The sequence below is a fragment of the Ovis canadensis genome, chromosome 14 (genome assembly GCF_042477335.2).
Source record: "Ovis canadensis isolate MfBH-ARS-UI-01 breed Bighorn chromosome 14, ARS-UI_OviCan_v2, whole genome shotgun sequence".
Classification (NCBI taxonomy): Eukaryota; Metazoa; Chordata; class Mammalia; order Artiodactyla; family Bovidae; genus Ovis; species Ovis canadensis.
The window spans coordinates 15,074,662-15,093,840 of record NC_091258.1 but is presented as its reverse complement, the minus strand read 5'-3'; the positions used below and the strand labels follow the sequence as shown (position 1 = coordinate 15,093,840).

General features: G+C 50.0%; 1 protein-coding gene across 2 annotated transcripts in view; it reads left to right on the top strand.

Moving 5' to 3' along the window:
* Positions 1-2,318: 2,318 nt before the first annotated feature.
* Positions 2,319-19,179, top strand: part of PDPR (pyruvate dehydrogenase phosphatase regulatory subunit) — a 43,763-nt gene continuing 26,902 nt past the window's right edge. The window contains exons 1-3 of one of the 2 annotated variants that reach the window (XM_069549566.1): positions 2,319-2,520; positions 15,482-15,769; positions 16,851-16,984. In XM_069549566.1, coding sequence (XP_069405667.1) covers positions 15,546-15,769; positions 16,851-16,984 — 358 coding nt within the window. In that variant the 5' untranslated portion in view covers positions 2,319-2,520; positions 15,482-15,545. Of the gene's footprint in view, positions 2,813-15,481; positions 15,770-16,850; positions 16,985-19,179 lie in introns of both variants that reach the window. The other variant, XM_069549567.1, reaches the window with a different exon arrangement.

Here is a 19,179-nt window from a genome sequence, read left to right as displayed (position 1 = left end):
AGAGGTAACATCTCACAAGGTCATACATCAAGGAGGGCTGGCATCCAGACCCAGGCCAGGTCAGCCCGAAGTTGTGCTCTTAACCAACCAGCACAACCACCGTCTCAGCTCTGACTCTGAGGGGCTCAAGTCAGATGATGCGTGGGATCCACCTGTCTGATGGTCCCTGACTCCACAGAGCCTCTCTTGCTAAGAACAGCAGAGATGGTCCCACCCCTTTGGGAGGCAGCACCCCAAGAAGCCACTCCTCAGTCGCTCTTATGTTCCAGGGACCATGCTGCATTATCACCTCTCCAGGGAGATTTTATTAGTCTGACGGGTTTCTAATCTCCACCTAGTGCCCTCTATAGGAGGGGCTGTCTAAACCCAGGAAACCCCATTTCCTAGGCCACAGCGCCACCTACTGCTGGTTTATATGGACAGAGCTTCTTTAAGAACCAGCTCAAGCCCTACATCATCCACAAAGCTTTACACAACTGCTATTTCTAGATATAAGGGAAGTTTCTGGAACTTCCAGGAACTACCTGATGTGTCTTTCAGCCTTGTTGATTCCGGCTCATTCTGACAAAACAGGTTTAGATTCCCTAGGTGGTCCTAATGTACCACCACTGTCTCTACCACATTTCTTAGCACTGACTTGAATATTTACTACTTCATGTAAATATTACATGTGAGGCCTGGTTTTCATTATCTGTAACATGAGAATATGCTTTTATAGGCCTCACTTTCCTCACAGGTGCAGGAATTCAGCTATCCCCAACCTTTTGGGCATCAGGGGCCAGTTCCATGGAAGACAGTTTTTCCACCAACTGGGGTAGGAGGGATGGTTTCTGGATGAATAAAGCGCAGTACATTGATTGTGCACTTTTATTTCTGTTATCACATCAGCTCCACCTCAGATCGTCAGGCTTTGGATCCCAGAGGTTAGGGATCCCTGAAACTCACACAGTTGTGATGAAGTTTCAACTGGCACAATGCCTGGCACAGGAGCCACTTGTAATATGACCCTGTCTTACAGGTTCCCTGTGAAATGGCAGGTGTTTTACTGCAAAACTGCAGCATGATTTATGGGTGGAGGTTGGTGTGCTGAAGGCATTGGCTGTTTCTCTCCCTCCCCACGGGTGTGAACTGGAGTGCATACAGAGCCCTGGTTTCCACGCAGACATGGGCTCACAGGTACGTGGTGGAGACACACAGAACCAGGTTCTCACCGAGGAGTCACTGAATGCTGGATGTCAAGTCTAGTGACAGCGACCGTAGTCTCAGGGGGAGGAGCGCGGCTTCTCCCCAGCCACGTGCCCACTGCATGGAGAGTGACTCTGTAGACGTTTGTGTGTCTTCCTTATCTCGGTTCCCAGATTCTCTTCTCTGCTTTGAAAACAGGACAGTGGTTTTATAAGCAACGTTTACTCCCTTACCCAGCATGACGCCTGGCCACAAGAAGCCATCCATTAAACAAAACTGGCTTGTGTGGTGAGACGAGCTTGAATCCAAAGACTGGGAACTGGTGAATGTGGCCCCCAACACAGCCGAGCCTGTGCCATTAGATCGCTGTCCATTCGGGCATTTTTCCTGGACTTTGTGCCAAACACAGTTCTAAGTGCGAGAACATAGTCATGCATGAAATGTAGGTACCGTGTGCGAGGGTAGATTTTGCAACTAGATTGGAAAGACGTTCAACACTGATCTACCATAGTGATACGTTCTAGAAAGGAGAGAAAACAGGATGTGATAGGAAGCGAGGTGAAGGAGTCGGCGGTGAGCTCCTCAGAGGATGGAGTGAATGATTCCTCTTCTGGTCCAGACTAGCAGGGAAGGTGCAAAGAGAAAGATCCAGCCCAGAGCTGAGATCTTATCCGGCCTCCGAGGTCGGACCGGTCCAGTAGACCGGATTCCCGATTTGCCCTGCTAGCGATTCCCCAAGAAGACTCGGGCGACTTCCAAAAAACAAAGCGGATGTCCGTCCAAGAGCCTTTACTCCCTGGAGTAGAGTGTCTTTGGGTTGCGGACCACGGGGTATCACATTTGGGCACTCGCCCCAACGGAAGCGAGAACACACACACACACACACACACTCACACTCACTCACTCACTCTCCAGCGGGGCTGCCGCCGTCTCGGCAGCATCTGTAGAAATCAACGGCCCGAGGCTAGAGTCCTAAAAGGCAGGCTCGGAAAATGCAGGCCTCCACTTCGCCTCCATCTTGGAGGATGCGGAGGCGGGAGCCCCAGTCCAGGGGCGGAGCCTCGCGAGACCCAAACAAGCCCACGTGTCAGGGGCGGAGCTTCGCCACGGCGTCGCGGCGCGCGTGCGCGAGTGAGCATGCGCGCCGGCGTACCCTTGCCCGGGACCGTAAAGCGCGGAAGGTCGCGTCTCCAGCGTCCCCGGAACCTCACGCCCTCCGCCCCGCCCCCTCCCCGCCCTCACCCCCCCTTCCGGCCCCCAGGACCCCTGGGTCCTCCCGTGCCTGCCGCCCCGCCTCAGCCGAGGCGGCCGCCCGTGAAGTAAAGGGAGGCTCTGGTGAGGACGCCGCTCCGGCCTGCCGTCCGCGCGGGCCTCGGCGGCCCGGGACCCCGCGCCCCCAGCCTTCTCCCGCGGTCTGGCTCCTGTAGCTCCGGCCGGCCCTGGGGAGCCGCGTCCCCGCGTTCCCCCAGCCTCTCTGCGGCTGTGACGCTTCGCAGAGCCGTGCCGAGGCCAGGGCACCGGCCCTGCGGGCGCCCAGCGCGGCCGGGTGACCTCTGTCCCGGCGCCCCTCGGCCGTGCACCGCCCCCCGCCGCGCGTCAGCCTCGTCCACCCGGGTCGTCTCTGCAGGTGGAGTCGTTTTCCCGCGTGGGGACGTGCTTGTGCTTGACCAGCTGGTCAGCTGCTGCAGAGTCGGCAGCGAGGTTACCTGGGAACGTCCAGGCGGGGCAGGGAGCTTTCTTCTAACGTTTGACCCTTTGGGACTGATGTGCATGGCACTGAGGTTTGAGTGAGGCATCTTCAAGTCTGTTTTCCCCGTGCGTTTGTGAGCGTGGTGTACGGGGTGCGGGGCGAGGAGAGAGCCGGACTCAAGGGGCGCTTTTCTCGGGCTAGGGGTTTGGATCAGGTTCTCAAACTTCGTATCACGGGGTGCACTTGTTGAAAGATGCAGCACCGTAGACCAGTAGGAACAGACTCTCCAGAGGAGCCTGTCAGTGTGTGTGTGCGTGTTTTAAACCAGTTGCGGGAGGTGGGCTTTATGCTGAGGGAGGTGTGGGGAATGGTGTGCTGATCCATTTAGCACACCATTAATAGACGCTTCTCACCCAGGGTCCCTCGTGACCAGCAGCCAGTTTGTACGGGATGCTGTGACCATGCAGAGGAACAACTCACAGGAGCTGGAGCTGTCTTCTTCTTATCTGTGGAAGCACATCTGAGCATAACCAGAGACAGTTTTGAAGTTGTTTAGCAGAAATTACACACATGATTGGTTTTCAGTCAGATGTGTTTTACTTCATCTTTGACATTTTCCATTTCTTCTCTACTGATTGTGTCTCCTTTGCCCTCAGGCTGTATTTGCTGTTGCTGCCAACCTGCTGGAATAGACTCTTGCCTTCCTTACTTTCATTCTTTGCATCCGCTGTAAATCCTTTTATTTGTTCTCACTACTTCACTGACCCTTGAAGGTCATGATGAGCACAAAGTCAAAAATCTTTTTCTTGGTTCTTATCACTCTGGTCTTTTAGTATTATTTCTTTTTGAAACTGAAACGTTATTATGTTTCTAATGCCACCTTTGCTAACCCTTGTGGTTCTGGCCTCCTTTACAGCTACCCTTTTTTAACTCATTTTAATTTAGAGGTAGCATGGAATAATGATTCAATGGCAGACGCTAGTGCTAAACTGGCAGACTTTCAGTTCAGGCTCTGCTGCTCATCAGTATCGTAGGAGCTTGGATCAGTCATTTCAGTTCTCGGCGCTGCTGTTTCCTCAGGCGTACAGTAGAAATTGTACCATCTCTTTCATGGATGTGTGAGGATTAAATTAGCAGTATACATAAAGCGGTGTCTGGCACATAATAATTACTTATAAGAATATTACCCTTTTGGAAAAAAGTTATTTCATGTTATTTGGCTATCCCCTCACATCTGGGGCCCTAGGCTTGAGATCTGAGTCATCGCTTAATCTTTTTCCCCATCTTCTTTGTTCTTTGTCCTCATTCATTGTATCTCATTCAAGTAGTATTTCCAAGGTGCCTATGGTGAATGCTGAGAAAAGTGCTGATTGAGTTACACCTGGTCCCTGCTCTCAGAGACTTCCATTATCAAGGACTAAAGGCTCCCACTTTCCGAGTGCTTCTGAGGTGCCATTTGCCCTGTTTTTCCTGCCCTGTCTGCTTTGGTCTTGCAGCAGCCATGTGAAGTAGAACTCCTAACCCGTGTTACAGATGAGCAGCTCGAAGCACAGAAAGTGAATAACTTGCTCAGTGTCATACTGTTGATGATAGGTGAGGGAGATTCTCAAACCCAGATCTATCTGCTTCTAAAATCTTTATTCTCAGATGGGTTCCTGTTTTGCTTCCCTGGTCAGCAAACAGACTGTTACAGAGTGTGGCTGGCTCTGAGCTGGGGGATGTGCAGGGTGTTTAGGGGAACATAGAGGAGTCACCTAACCAACTGTTGGGGGGAGGGTGGGGACAAATAAGATATCACCCAGGCTGAGAGCTGAGGGGATTATCTTTATTTGGCGAGGAGGGGTGGCAGGAACTGCCAGTTAGAAGGTAGAGCTTGCACAGATCCTGGAGGTGGAAGAGAAAGTTCATGCTGGCATGTGTGCAGAATTACAGCAGTTTAGATTTGATGAGAGTGTGAGAGGTGAGAGAAGAGAAATGAGACCAGAGATAAGTGAGCAGACACGGAAGGGTCTTGCACTTCCTCTTAAGGAATGTGACTTTGAGGGCACCAGATAGTCATTGCAAGGTGCAAGCAGGGGCACGAAATAGGGTCTTCATTTTAGAGGTGCACTCGCCCCTGTGTGAAGCCTGGGGGGCATCTGGAGAACCGTGGCGCAGGTCAGAGGTGGGGAGCCCCACGGGGAACCTTCCGCAGTGAACTGAGAGAGAGGTTTGTGGTCTGTGCTCAGGACAGGGCAGTGCAGACGGAGAGAAGTAGGTCCGCTGGAGGGAAGTGTAGGCTGTAGGCTTGTCAGTTAGGCCTGGATGATTGCCTGGAGAGAGGAAGTGAGAGAAGGGGAGGCATGCGGGATGACACCTGGGACTCTACTGAGTGGGGTCCCCCGGGGGACAGAGGAAGTGGAGCAGAGTTGGAGACTGAGGAACATGCCTTTACCTTTGAGATGTGCTCAGTCGGACCCGTGGGAGTCCAAGTGGAGGTGGCTCTTCTTCGGCTGGACCTGCAGGTCTGAGCTCAGGGATGGGTTAGGCCGTCAGTCGTGGTAGGAAAGGATGTCAGTGTAGACAGGGATGGATGGGGAGAGCAGCTGGCCTCAGGGAGCCCTGAGGGACATCCACACAGAGGGGAGGGCAGAGGAGAGGCTGGTGGGATGTGATAAGGGAGGAGGCTGCCCAGCAAACCAGGGAAGCGTGTGAGCAGGAGGGAGCCTTCAGTGGGCCGGTGGGGTGGCGCCCAGGCTGTGCCCTGGGAAGCAGTAGCCTTTGTGTTCCCCGTGAGAGCGGTGCTGTGGTCTAGTGGGGAAGAAGCCCGACCAGTTTGGTTTAGGAGAGAGTAGGTTGGGCAGAAAGTGAGAAACAAAGTATGAGCAATGCCTGTGTACTTACTTATTGTGTACATGTTAAGAAATTTTGCTTCAAACGTTCCTTGACCAACCATGCCATCACCAAGGTCATAAAAGAAAGACTTAGGACACAGGTGATGGCAAACAGGTGGACATCAGGGCAGCTCATTGCTGCAAAAATAACATGAAAATATCATTAACACTGATACTGTGAACTTTGAGTGGAGGGAAATCTTAATTTCATTCTGTTTTTGAGTTTTTGCAATGACCATTGTTTTATAATTTAGAATTTTAGAAATTAAACATAGCTAATTGAAGAGTGTTATGGAGCTTTGCTTTTTCCGCTTAAATCTCCTCGGCAGGCCAGGCCAGGCCGAGGGGTACTCGAGCACATTTAAATGCTGATGAGAAGGAGGGAAATGTGAAGTTACATGAAAGAGGAGAACAGTTGATGGAACTCGATTCAAAGGAAGGAGGCAGGAAGTGGGAGCCAGGCCTCTGTGAGGGATTACCTTTGACCCTGTGAAAGAAGGCAGAGATGGTTGCAGATGCAAAGAGGGTTCCAGGAGGGGTCTCAGGAAACAAGATGAGACAGGTTATTTGCTGTGATGAAGGAAGAGAGGACATGAGGTCAGAGGTTAGGAGAGGAGCAGAGTTACAGGTTCAGAAACCAGATGTAGACACAGATGTGCCTGCGCTTAACAGGAAGTAGCCTGGAGCCAGCTAGGGGTGCCTGCTAGCTTACGCCACAGAGGAACAGGGTCTTTTCAAGGATGACCGAGTGGTAATGGTTCAGAAGCTAGGAGGACGCTGACCATACCTCTTGATGGTGAGGCCTGTGGAACAGGGCTGGCCACGTGACTGCCGATGCCCTCAGGAGAGCTCCGTTTCCACTGAGACAGCGGGTAGAGAGAGCATCAGTGATGGTGTCACCAGCCAGGGTTCTTGGCCTCTTTAATCAATAGAAATTGAAAAGAGGCCAGACAAGAGATTCAGACCAGGCTTTATTGGGGCCCCTGCTGTAGCAAAAGAGCGCGAAGACAGGTAACGGTTTCCCTTGTTCGCTCCCAAGGGCGTCAGTGGTCTGGGTCCTTATATGGGGTAAGGGTAGAAGCGGGTCCAGGCGTTGGGATTGAGGGGTGCTTGGGTGGTCTGCCCACCCCTTTGGTGGTGGTGTGTGCTGGGTCCACGTGCAGCACCCTGCTTTTGCTCCCCAACACCTGCTTTTGCTCTCTGCTCTTCAGAAGTGGCAGTTGACTTCTTTGGGTCTTTTTCGTATCTTGTCCATAATTTACCCCAGCTGCACACACATATAGTTATTTTTAGTCCTTTATAGTTTTTTTGTATTTTGTTGCTTAAGAAGACGTTTGTTCAGATGTAAGCACTGCGGCAAAGGGTCCCAGGTTCCAGCCTGTCTCATTCCCCCTGAGGGATTCTACACCCTTTACTCTTGAGGGTAAGAGGGCAAAGGCCTCTTCCAGAGTTCCTTCCTGCTGGACAGGGGCTGCAGCCCCTAGCCTACCCTGGAGGTTAGAAGTCCCTCTCTGACTGCTCCGAGGACCTGCAGAGACCTGGGCCACCCTCTGCTGGAAGGGGTTAAGTTCTTGTGCCATCATGAGTCTTAGCTGAAACTGTTGGAGCTTAGAAGACACAAACTTGCCCAGAAGGTAACAAACAAGGGCCAAAAAGAGAACAGTAGTATCCTGTAAGGGGCCTGGGAAGGGAACGAACCAGGTTAACCCTGGGAGGTCTAACTTAACTGTTGACCAGACAGTGGAGGCAATATTGCCACCGCTAAAACTGTGAAGCCAGTTGGCCTGGATGTATATTCCCTTAATGTTAACTTCCACCCATGTGATTACATTGGTTAGTTTTTTGTGATTGTGGCTTTCAGTCTGCCCTCTGATGGAGAAGGATAAGAGGCTTCACAAGGAAGCTTCCTGATAGGAGAGACTGACTGAGGGGGAACCTGGGTCTTGTTCTGATGGTTGGGGCCATGTTCGGTAAATCTTTAATCCAATTTTCTGTTGATGGATGGAGCTGTGTTCCCTCCCTGCTGTTTACCTGGGCCAAACTGTGGTGGAGGTAATGAAGATAATCTTCAGAAGCCCCCCACGCATGTACTGTTACACTCAGTGCCCCCACCCCTGCGGCAGGCCAACATCAGCCCCCGCCCCCGCTGGAGATTGCTGGACACTCACAGGCAAGTCTGGGTCAGTCTCTTGTGGGGTCACTACTCCTTTCTCCTGGGTCCTAGTGCACACAATGCAAAGGAATAGAGGAAAACAGTGGAATAGGAAAGAGGTCTGTTCAATAAAATTAGAGATACCAAGGGAACACTTCATGCAAAGATGGGCTCGATAAAGGACAGAAATGGTGTGGACCTAACAGAAGCAGAAGATATTAAGAAGTGGCAAGAATACACAGAAGAACTGTACAAGAAAGATCTTCATGAAAAAGAAAAAAAAAAAAGATCTTCATGACCCAAATAACCACGATGATGTAATAATTCACCTAGAGCCAGACACCCTGGAATGTAAAGTCAAGTGAGCCTTAGGAAACATCACTACGAACAAAGCTAGTAGAGGTGATGGAATTCCAATTGAGCTATTTCAAATCTTCAAAGATGATGCTGTGAAAGTGCTGCACTCAATATGGCAGCAAATTTGGAAAACGCAGCAGTGGCCACAGGACTGGAAAAGGTCAGTTTTCATTCCAATCCCAAAGAAGTTCAGTTCAGTCAGTCAGTCATGTCCGACCCTTTGCGACCCCATGGACTGCAGCACGCCAGGCCTCCCTGTCCATCACCAACTCCCAGAGTTTATTCAAACTCATGTCCATTGAGTCAGTGATGCCATCCAAACATCTCATCCTCTGTCCTCCCCTTCTCCTCTCGCCTTCAATCCCAAAGAAAGGCAGTGCCAAACAATGCTCAAACTACCTCACAATTACACTCATCTTACACGCTAGCAAAGTAATGCTCAAAATTCTCCAAGCTAGTCTTCAATAGTACATGAACCATGAACTTCCAGATGTTCAAGCTGCTTTTAGAAAAGGCAGAGAGAGGAACCAGAGATCAAATTGCCAACATCCATTGGATCATCAAAAAAGCAAGAGAGTTCCAGAAAAACATCTGTTTTATTGATTATGCCAAAGCCTTTGTGTGGATCACAATAAACTCTGGAAAATTCTGAAGGAGATGGGAATACCAGACCGCCTGACCTAAATCTGTATGTAGGTCAGGAAGCAATAGTTAGAACTGGACATGGAACAACACACTGGTTCCAAATAGGAAAAGGAGTACATCAAGGCTGTATATTGTCACCCTGTTTATTTAACTTATATGCAGGGTACATCGTGAGAAACACTGGGCTGGAGGAAGCACAAGCTGAAATCAAGATTGCAAGGAGAGATATCAATAACCTCAGATATGAGGATGATACCACACTTATGGCAGAAAGTAAAGAAGAACTAAAGAGCCTGTTGATAAAAGTGAAAAAGGAGAACGAAAAAATTGGCTTAAAGCTCAACATTCAGAAAACTAAGATCATGGCATCCAGTGCCATCACTTCATGGCAAATAGATGGGGAAACAATGGAAACAGTGACAGACTTAATTTTTTTGGCTCCAAAATCACTGCAGATGGTGATTGCAGCCAAAAAATTAAAAGATGCTTACTCCTTGGAAAGAAAGTTGTGACCAACCTAGACAGCATATTATAAAGCAGAGATATTACTTGGCCAACGAAGGTCCATCTAGTCAAGGCTATGGTTTTTCCAGTAGTCATGTATGGATGTGAGAGTTGAACTATAAAGAAAGCTGAGCACTGAAGAATTAATGCTGTTGAACTGTGGTGTTGGAGAAGACTCTTGAGAGTCTCTTGGACTGCAAGGAGATCCAACCAGTCCATCCTGAAGGAGACCAGTCCTGGGGTGTTCATTGGAAGGACTGATGTTGAAGCTGAAGCTCCAATACTTTGGCCACCTGATGTGAAGAGCTGACTCATTTGAAAAGACCCTGATGTTGGGAAAGATTGAAGGTGGGAGAAGGGGACAACAGAGGATGAGATGATTGGATGGCATCACTGACTTAATGGACGTGGGTTTGGGTAAACTCCGGGAGGTGGGGGTGAACAGGGAAGCCTGGTGTGCTGCGGTTCATGGGTTGCAAAGAGTCGGACACGACTGAGCAACTGAACTGAACTGAACTGAACTTCCACCCGTGCTATCACATTCATTCAGGTGCAGCCAGAAGTAGTAGTATCTCGCAAATTCCACCTCGTTCTGCCAGCAGGTGGTCGAGAGCTAGACTGTTGTCAAGAACTACATTAGCCAAAGAAATGAGAGGACTTGTCCAATCTGTGCCATCATATAACAAACTGATGAGATTGCTCAGTGTTGCTTCATGATAGGTAAAACCTCCCCGTGAAACTGTGGATCTGATGGCCAGCCCTACCTCCACTGAGATCATTCCTAGTGCTCTCTGGGTACAGTGTGAGCCAGAGTGGTCCTGATGCAGATGAAAATCCCACTCACCTTGTAGTCCCTACACTGTGTGTTCCTTTAAAGTGAACTTTATCAGTGCATTTATAGTCTGTAGCCTGGCTGGAAAAGCACAGGGCCAGAGTTCCGTAACGTGAGGGTTTGGGTGTCTGCAGAGGAAGGGATGCAGATCTGAATGTCCATCTCACAGTTGTTAGTTGGAGACATCCTTGAAGGATGTAACTGTTGTTGTAACTGAAAACAATGAGGGAACAGCAGACCGTTATGTTGATAATGCAGTGGGTAAAGCTCGACAACATTGAACAAGATGTTCATGTAAGATCCTGCTGAGTGTAGTAGCAAGAATGGCTATTAACAATCTAACCCATTGCACCATTTAACTTGTCTGATGATGCTTTTTAAAAAAATATATAATTGAATTTACTTACTGTTAATTGAAGAATAATCGGCTTTACAGTGTTGTGTTGGTTTCTGCCAAACATCAACATGATTCAGCCATAGACCTGTGTCCCCTCCATCATTTATTTATGTGAGTGTGTGGCACTGTCAGCTGCAGCATAGGGGATCTTCAGATCTTCACTGTCATGTGGGATCTTAGTTCCCCAGTCAGGGATCAAACCACGCCTCCTGGGTTGCAAGGTGGATTCTTAACCACTGGGCCAGCAGGGAAGTCCTGATGCTGCCTGTCTTTTGAATAGGTATCTCAGCTCTTCCACTGGCTTTACAGGCGTTGTTCTTCTGTTGTGACCTGTGGGGTTTCTGGAGGTAAAAGCTTTAGTCTGGACAAGTGTACCCAGCTAAGAGATCCCTTGCTCTTTGCCAGCAGTGGGAGTGGTTCAGATTACTTTATAGGTGCCTCTCCATATTGGCATTAGTTGGTCTTCAGAGAACCTTTCTTATCAGGGTTTTTGGGTTTTGTTTTGTTTCGGTTTTTTTGTAATTTTTATTTGTTTACTTTTGGCTACACTGGGTCTTCGTTGCATTGGGCGGGCTTTCTCTAGTTGCAGCTGGCGGAGGCTCTCTTGTTTTCGGTGCATGAGCTTCTCACGGCTGTGGCTTCTCTTGTTGAGTACAGGCTCTAGGCAAACGGGCTCAGTACTCGTGGCTTGTGGGCTTAGAGCTTGGGCTCAGTAGCTGTGGCACACCGGCTTAGCTGCTCCGCAGCATGGGAAATCTTCCCGGACCAGGGATCCAACCTGTGTCCCCTGCATTGGCAGGCAGATTCTTTTTTTTTTTTTTTTCCATTTTTTATTTTATTAGTTTTGGCAGGTGGATTTTTAACCACTAGACCACTAGGGAAGCCCTGGTCACTTTATTTTTTAAGTGATTAAAATTTTTAAAATTTTCCTTTTATTGGAGTATAGTTAAATTACAATGCTGTGTTAGTTTCAGGTGTACAGAAAGTGGATCTGATATATAAATCTCTGTTCCTTTTCAGATTCTTTTCCCAAATAGGTTATACAGAACATCGAGTAGAATTTCCTGTGCTATATGCTCGGTCCTCATCAGCTTTATGTAATAGTGTGTGTTTGTTAACCCCAATCTCCTAATTTATCCCACCACCCCACATTCCCCTTTTAGTCACCATAAATTTGATTTCTAGATCTGTGAGTCTGTTTTTTGTAAAAAGTTCACTTGTGTGGTTTTCGTTTGTTGTGTTTATTTTGGCTGTGCTGGGTCCTCACTGCTGTGCAGACTTTGCTCTGGTTGCGGCGAGCAGGGGCTGCTCTCTAGGTGGGGTGCTCAGGATGCTCACTTCGTGGCCTCTCTCGTTACGGAGCTCGCGTTCTAGGGCGCTTGGGTTCAGCACCTGCGGCGTGTGGGCTCAGGAGTTGCGCCTCCTGGGCTCTCACACACAAGCTCAGTAGTTGTGGTGCCCGGGCTTAGTTGCTCTGAGGCATCAGGGATCTTCCTGGATCTGGGATTGAGCCCTTGTCTCCTGTATTAGAGGGGAGACTTTCCCACTGAGTCTCCAGGGAAGCCCTGTGTCGTTTTTATGTCAAATCCCGTGTGTGAGTGCTGTCACATGGTCTCTGTCGCTCTCTGTGGGGCTGGCTCCGCTTGGTGTGGTAATCGCGAGGCCCTTCCGTGCTGCTGCAGATGGCCTTGTTCTGTTCCTGTTAGTGGCTGAGGAGTATCCCACTGTATATGGACTGCTGCACACGCCCCTTGTATATGTAGCATATGTACTGCACCGTCTTCATCCTTTCCTCCGTCAGTGGACATTTAGCTCCCTTCCATGTCTTGGCTGTGGTAGATAGTGCTCCAGGGACCATTGGAGGGCGTGTATCTTAGTGAATCAGTTTTCTCTGGTATAAGTCCAGTGGTGGGATTGCTGGATCATACGGTAACTCTATATTTAGTTTTTTTAAGGCACCTCCATATTGTTCTCCATAGTGGTTGTACCAATTTGCATTCCCACCAACAGTGTAAGAGGGTTCCCTTTTTCTCCACACCCTCTCCAGCTTTTGGAGTTTGTCGGTTTTTTGATGATGGCCCTTCTGACCAGTGAGAGGTGATACCTCACTATAGTTTTGATTTTAATTTCTCTAGTGGTTAGTGATGCTGAGCATCTTTTCTTGTGTGTTTTTGGCCATCTGTCTGTCGTCTTTGGAGAAATGGTGAGGTTTTAAGGGAGAGAAATGAAGGATTAGAACTGGGGAGACGATGGGGCCTGTGGGGAGGGGCTTACACTAGGACTAACTCTGTGGACAACTTTCCATCTTGAGGCAGAGACTGACAGGGACCTGAGGCGCGGTGGGCCCCAAAGGATGGTTGGTCCCTGGGACAAGGTCTGTGCCTGCCTTGGTCACGGATCCGAGAGCCCCCTGACGGACGATGGTTCGGGCTGCTGGCAGCGCACAGGTGGGGGGCTGTCGTGGAGGAGGTGGGGGCTTGCGCGCCGCGGGCCGCCCTCGTCTGCTCGGCGCCCCCTCTGCTCCTAAGGCCGCCTCTTCCTGTGCGTCCGCGACTCTGTGGTCTGCCTGCAGCTCTGTCTGCAGTTGCCCGAAGCTTGACCAGTTCTCCGTTTTGCTGTCGCATCAATTTTGTTAGAACCCTGCCTTGGTCGTGTGCAGCCTGTGGTGCTGGAGCGAGGAGCAGAGCCTCCTGGGTCAGTTCCTGCCACTGCCCAGGGTTCACAGACGCGGCAGCCTCCAGGCCGGGTCCCTCGGTGTCAAAGGGGGTTCTGGAACTCGCTAATCAACAGAAGTTCAGGCGTGGCTTTCTTGGGAGTCGTGCTGAGACATGAGCACGAAAACCAGCAGCAGGGGCCCTTGGTGGCTCCTGGGGAGGAGAGCAGGCTGCCCACCCGCTCGGTGCTGCTGTGCAGGGGGTCCAGTTCCTGCTTCTGCTCCGGGCACCTCAGAGATGGCAGTCTCATGCTTGGGCACCAGCTGCTCCGAGTTTCCCGGCGCTGCCTGCTGGGTCTCCGGCTGTTGACTCTGTGGAACCTTCCACTCTGCTCACAGACACCTCACAGCCTCTGCCATGTCTGATCCTTCTCAGGTTAAACATGGTTGTTTAACCCTCAGACTTGGCCCTCCTCCTTATTTCTCCGTTTTTCCCATTTTAGCATCAGTTGTTGGCAGATAAGTTCTGTCATCTCTGTTTCCCAAGCAATCCAGGCGTTGCTCTGGCTCCGCTGCCGCCATCCTCATCTGAGCCAGCCTGGCGTTTCCCTGAGAAGTGTGACAGTTTCCTGGCTCACCTCTGCTGTCCCCGTCCTCCTGGGAGCCTTCTGTGGAGCCAGCCTCACCCTGGAGACACGGAGCAGACCGTGTCATGCCCCTGCTTTAGTGCTTTCCTCTGCGCTTAGAGTAAGCCCCGCTGCTCGCGGGGATCCGGGAGCCCCCGCGTGGTTGGTCCCCGCCCCTCCAGCGCGGCCTCTCATGGGAATCCTGGAGCCCCCGATGGTTGGTCCCTGCCCCTCCAGCGCCTCCTCTCATGGTGATCTGGAGGCCCCCGCATGGTTGGTCCCTGCCCCTCCAGCGCGGCCTCTCATGGGAATCCTGGAGCCCCCGATGGTTGGTCCCTGCCCCTCCAGCGCCTCCTCTCATGGTGATCTGGAGGCCCCCGCATGATTGGTCCCTGCCCCTCCAGCGCGGCCTCTCATGGGAATCCTGGAGCCCCCGATGGTTGGTCCCTGCCCCTCCAGCGCCTCCTCTCATGGTGATCTGGAGGCCCCCGCATGATTGGTCCCTGCCCCTCCAGCGCGGCCTCTCATGGGAATCCTGGAGCCCCCGATGATTGGTCCCTGCCCCTCCAGCGCCTCCTCGCGTGGTGATCTGGAGGCCCCCGCATGATTGGTCCCTGCCCCTCCAGCGCGGCCTCTCGTGGGGATCCTGGAGCCCCCGATGGTTGGTCCCTGCCCCTCCAGCGCCTCCTTGCGTGGTGATCTGGAGGCCCCCGCATGGTTGGTCCCTGCCCCTCCAGCGCGGCCTCTCGTGGGGATCCTGGAGCCCCCGGATGGTTGGCCCCCGCCCCTCCAGCGCAGCCTCTCCTGGTGAGCTGGAGCCCCTGTGTGGTTGGTCCCTGCCCCTCCAGCGCGGCCTCTCCTGGTGAGCTGGAGCCCCCGCGTGGTTGGCCCCCGCCCCTCCAGCGCAGCCTCTCCTGGTGAGCTGGAGCCCCCGCGTGGTTGGCCCCCGCCCCTCCAGCGCGGCCTCTCCTGGTGAGCTGGAGCCCCCGCGTGGTTGGTCCCTGCCCCTCCAGCGCCGCCTCTCCTGGTGAGCTGGAGCCCCCGCGTGGTTGGTCCCTGCCCCTCCAGCGCGGCCTCTCCTGGGGATCTGGAGCCCCTGCGTGGTTGGCCCCCGCCCCTCCAGCGCGCCCTCAGGTGGCCCCCTCTTACGTGCTGTGCACACGCTGTCCCCTCTTCTGTGCTGACTCCTCGAGCTCTGCCTCTCCAGGCCTTCACACACGCTGCTGCTTTCCGACCTCACGTGGCTGGTTCTTGTCATGCAGGTCTTTTCAAATGTCTCCTCTCTGACCTCTGTATTTTGAGCTGCCCCCAGTGACCCTGTCCTGTTAGCTCTGCTGCTTATGTTGTTCGTATATTGGCTGCTTGTCTGTCTGTCTCAGATGTAAGTTGTGTAAAGGCAGGGACCTCCTCGTTTGTCTTCACCGCTGTTAAGACTGGCAGCGTGTCTGGAACTCAGGAAGTCCTGAAACTGGCTGAGTGAACAATCAGCGTTCTGGGTTTCAGGCTTTTCTCGTTAATCCTGTGCTCTGAGCACAGCGGAATGACACACTTGCTTTCCTCTGTCTAGTGTGAATTCCTGGGATCTGCTGCGTGGCTGAGCGAGAGCACGGCCCCCGTTGCTGACAGACGCGATGCTGCACCGGTTGCTGGCGGCGGTCCGAGGACGGGGAAGCCGCCGAGGCTGGCGGAAGGGCTCCCCGGCCAGAAGCAGCGCGTCAGCGGCCGCGGCGCCCCCCGTGGCCCTGCCCGCCCAGGCGCAGGTGGTCGTCTGCGGTGGTGGAATCATGGGCACGTCCGTGGCCTATCACCTCTCCAAGATGGGGTGGAAGGATGTCGTCCTTCTGGAGCAGGGCAGGTAGGACTCCCGCTGGCCATGGCTTGGGGCTCTGCTGCTCTCGGCTTCCCTCATCTCTGTCATCTTAGTAATGCTCACCCACCAATAGCTAACCTAAATGTCACTAAGTAGTATGAATAAAGTACAAAAATGAAATCTTCAGGATTTCGTTTTGTGATGCCTAATATTCTGTTTTCTAGTTTTCAGAGATTGAGACGTAACAAGTAGATAAATGATGTATTTATTTCTGGTTTAAAGTACATCTTGCTCTCTTTGTTGTATTAATTCAACAATAAATACTGTGACTCGGGTGCTTCTTCTGTGAGCTGAAATGAAATTGGCTATATTCTGTCTTATTTCTGTTCCTTTTCTTTGATTATTTTAGAAGTAATCTAAATTACTTTAGATGTACAGAACAGTTGCAATGATAGTGTGGAGTTACCGTATACCTCACGTCCATGTTCATCTGTTACCAACATCTTCTGTCAGGATTAATGTTTCAGTTAATGAGCCAGTACTGATACATTCGTTTAAACTAAAGTTGAGGCTTTATTTCCCCTAGTGTCCTTTTTCTGTTCCAGGCTTTTGTTCGCTGCCACAAATTGGAGTTCATTCTGAATTCTGAATAGGTGACACGTTTACGTAGTTCAGAATTGAAAGTGTGTAAAGGAGCTCATAGGAAAGGCCTCCTTCAGCTCCTAACCTCTGACTACAAGTTCCCTTATGGAAGTGAGTTAAGTTCTTTAGGTACCATTCCAGATAATCCTCTCCATATATAATCAAATAAGTGTTGGTAGGTATGTATGCGGGTATCTGGAGATTTATTTATTTTTTTCATACAAGTGACAGCATACCCTAAATAGTTTTCCTCACCTCACCCTTTTCATTAGAGTTGCTCCATTAGGATTGGTCCATGAAAGTGTTCTTTTTTTTTTTTTTTTTTAATGTTGTATAGGTGAAATTCCAAAATTTTAACTCATTCTTGTGTTGATAGACAGTGAGGTTGATTCCATCTGTGGCCATTCCAGCAGCGGTGTAATGAGGGACCTTGACCTTGCTGTGTTCACTGACGTATGTATCTCCCTAACAATCTATCCTGCAGGCTGGCTGCTGGCTCTACGAGGTTCTGTGCTGGCATCCTAAGCACCGCCAGGCACTTGGCCATCGAGCAAAAGATGGCAGATTATTCAAACAAACTCTACCACCAGTTAGAGCAAGAAACGGGGATCCAAACAGGTAAGCAAGTAGCCTAGACCTGTACTCAGCACTCTAGCGCTGCACCAAGGTGGCCTGTTGATCTGGTAATCAGACTTGAGGCTCAGGCTGGGCTCTGCCACTTGTCCGACTCTAGCCTTGGGTGAGTCTCCTAGCTTGTAGCACTGTCTTTGCTTTCCTTATCTGTAAGTGGAGGGTCTTCAATCAGTACCCTAGCTCCTTGTCAGATTCTGTTATTCTTATGAGGTGAAAATCTTCCTGGACCATTTCCTATATATTCCACTCCTCAAAGTATAATAAGTGGCAACACTTGGCACCTCAACTTCAGGTATTTGATGGTTAAATCATAGCTTGACCCACCCAAATATTGATACTTACTGGTATTTCTAACTATAAAGCACATACGTGTGTTTCTCCTTACCTGTGTAATTAGGGGAATAAGGACACAGACTATAAGCCACTTATTGGAGTAAGTAAGAGTCCCAAGAGCAGGAAGATGAATCTAAGACCATGATCCATATGGCAGCAAGGTAGAAAGAAAAATCTAGTACTTTGTTGTAAGGTGACATGTTAGCAAGAAGCCCAGAGTCAAAGCTAGTTTCATTGCTGATGAAGCAGTTTGGTGACCACAGTACTGTTAGGGGATGGTAAGGCCCGGTGCTGACGACTGGACGAAGCCTGTGTGAGGGATGCTCTTTTGCAGGCCTTGTGTCATTCAAATCACAGATACATCAAGAGTAATGCTGACAAAGGATGGTAGCTTTTATTTTTGCCAACTGAAGTATAACCTTATTTGTAAATTGTAACTTAAGACTGATTTTCTAGTAACTTAAACATGGTAGACACGGACCTAAATGTATTTCAGTCTTTTTCAGACAGATTTAATTTAATGACTTGAATCAGGCATTAACCAGGGTTTGGGTCCGAATAGGGTCCACAACAGGCCCAGAGGGGCCACTGCTGACTCCTGGTCCCTTGGTTCAGTGACTCGTGCTTTGCTGCGCCTGGCACTCCTCCGCTATTAGAGTCCAGAGGGATGGGGACGTCAGGAAGATAACTGAGTCTAGCCTTTGTTCTGGGTCACCGTCCGGAACCGCCTGTTGGGCTTGATCTCTCCCTGGTGCCTGTGGGGCGGTGAGGAAGTCAGGCAGCCGAGAGCAAGGGCACCCCCTCGGTGTGTCACCCCGGTGCCGTCCGCCAGGGCCGCAGTGAGACACGACACGGGGCTTCCCTGCTGGAGGAGTCTGCTGTCCGGCAGGATGGATGGGTGCGCACTCCCATGACGGCGGTCCTCCAGGGGACTGCTTGAGACATTAAATGACATCTCTACAGCCTAGTTTGTTTTGTTTTGTTTTCTTGGCCTAGGAGCATGCAGGATCTTAGTTTTCCAACCAGGGGTCAGACTTTCCCCCGCTGCCCTGCAGTGGAAATGCAGAGATTTAACAACCACTGGCCCATCAGGGAAGTCCCAAAACCTAGATTTAATGGTGCCGTATAATAAGCTAATCTTCTGAAATAGTTCACTCACATGAGGTGTATGGTAACTGCATTTAACTCAGAGTTACTGGGTCACTTCAGGAGTCCTCATTATACAAAATTAGTTTCTGCTGTGCTTCTTTTGTACTTGATAAATTTTTGTCAGGTGACTGAATGTGATAATATAAAAATTTTAATAGTCTTCTGGAAGTATTTCATGTATTATTTGACCTTATAGTAAGGATGGGTCATTCTTTTACAGTTGAAAAACTTAGATACAGGTAGATTAAGCCACTTAACCAAGTTGATGACCAATTAATTTTTAAAAATATTTTGTGGGTTATAAGGAACTTTTAGAAAGTTTTAAATATATATAATAAATTATTATGATAAATGTGAATAATACAGAAATATAAAAAGAAAAAGTCAACCTTCCCACTGAATACCCACCACAAGGTTACCACTCTGTGGTTTGTTGATGTGTACTTTTTTTTAACCAAAATGAGATTGTATTAAGCATGTCTGTACCTTGTTTTTTCCACTTAATATCTTGCACAAAAATATGCATGCATAAAATTGATGAAGTCCACACATAGTATTAAGTAGATGTAAAAAGGAGGAGAAAGATGTCTGTGAACTGTTATGAAATGATCTCTGGGATACATTGTCACATGAGAAAACCAAGATGTTAAAAGCTGTATAAAACGCACTGCTTTTGTATAAGAACTAAGAAGCAATAA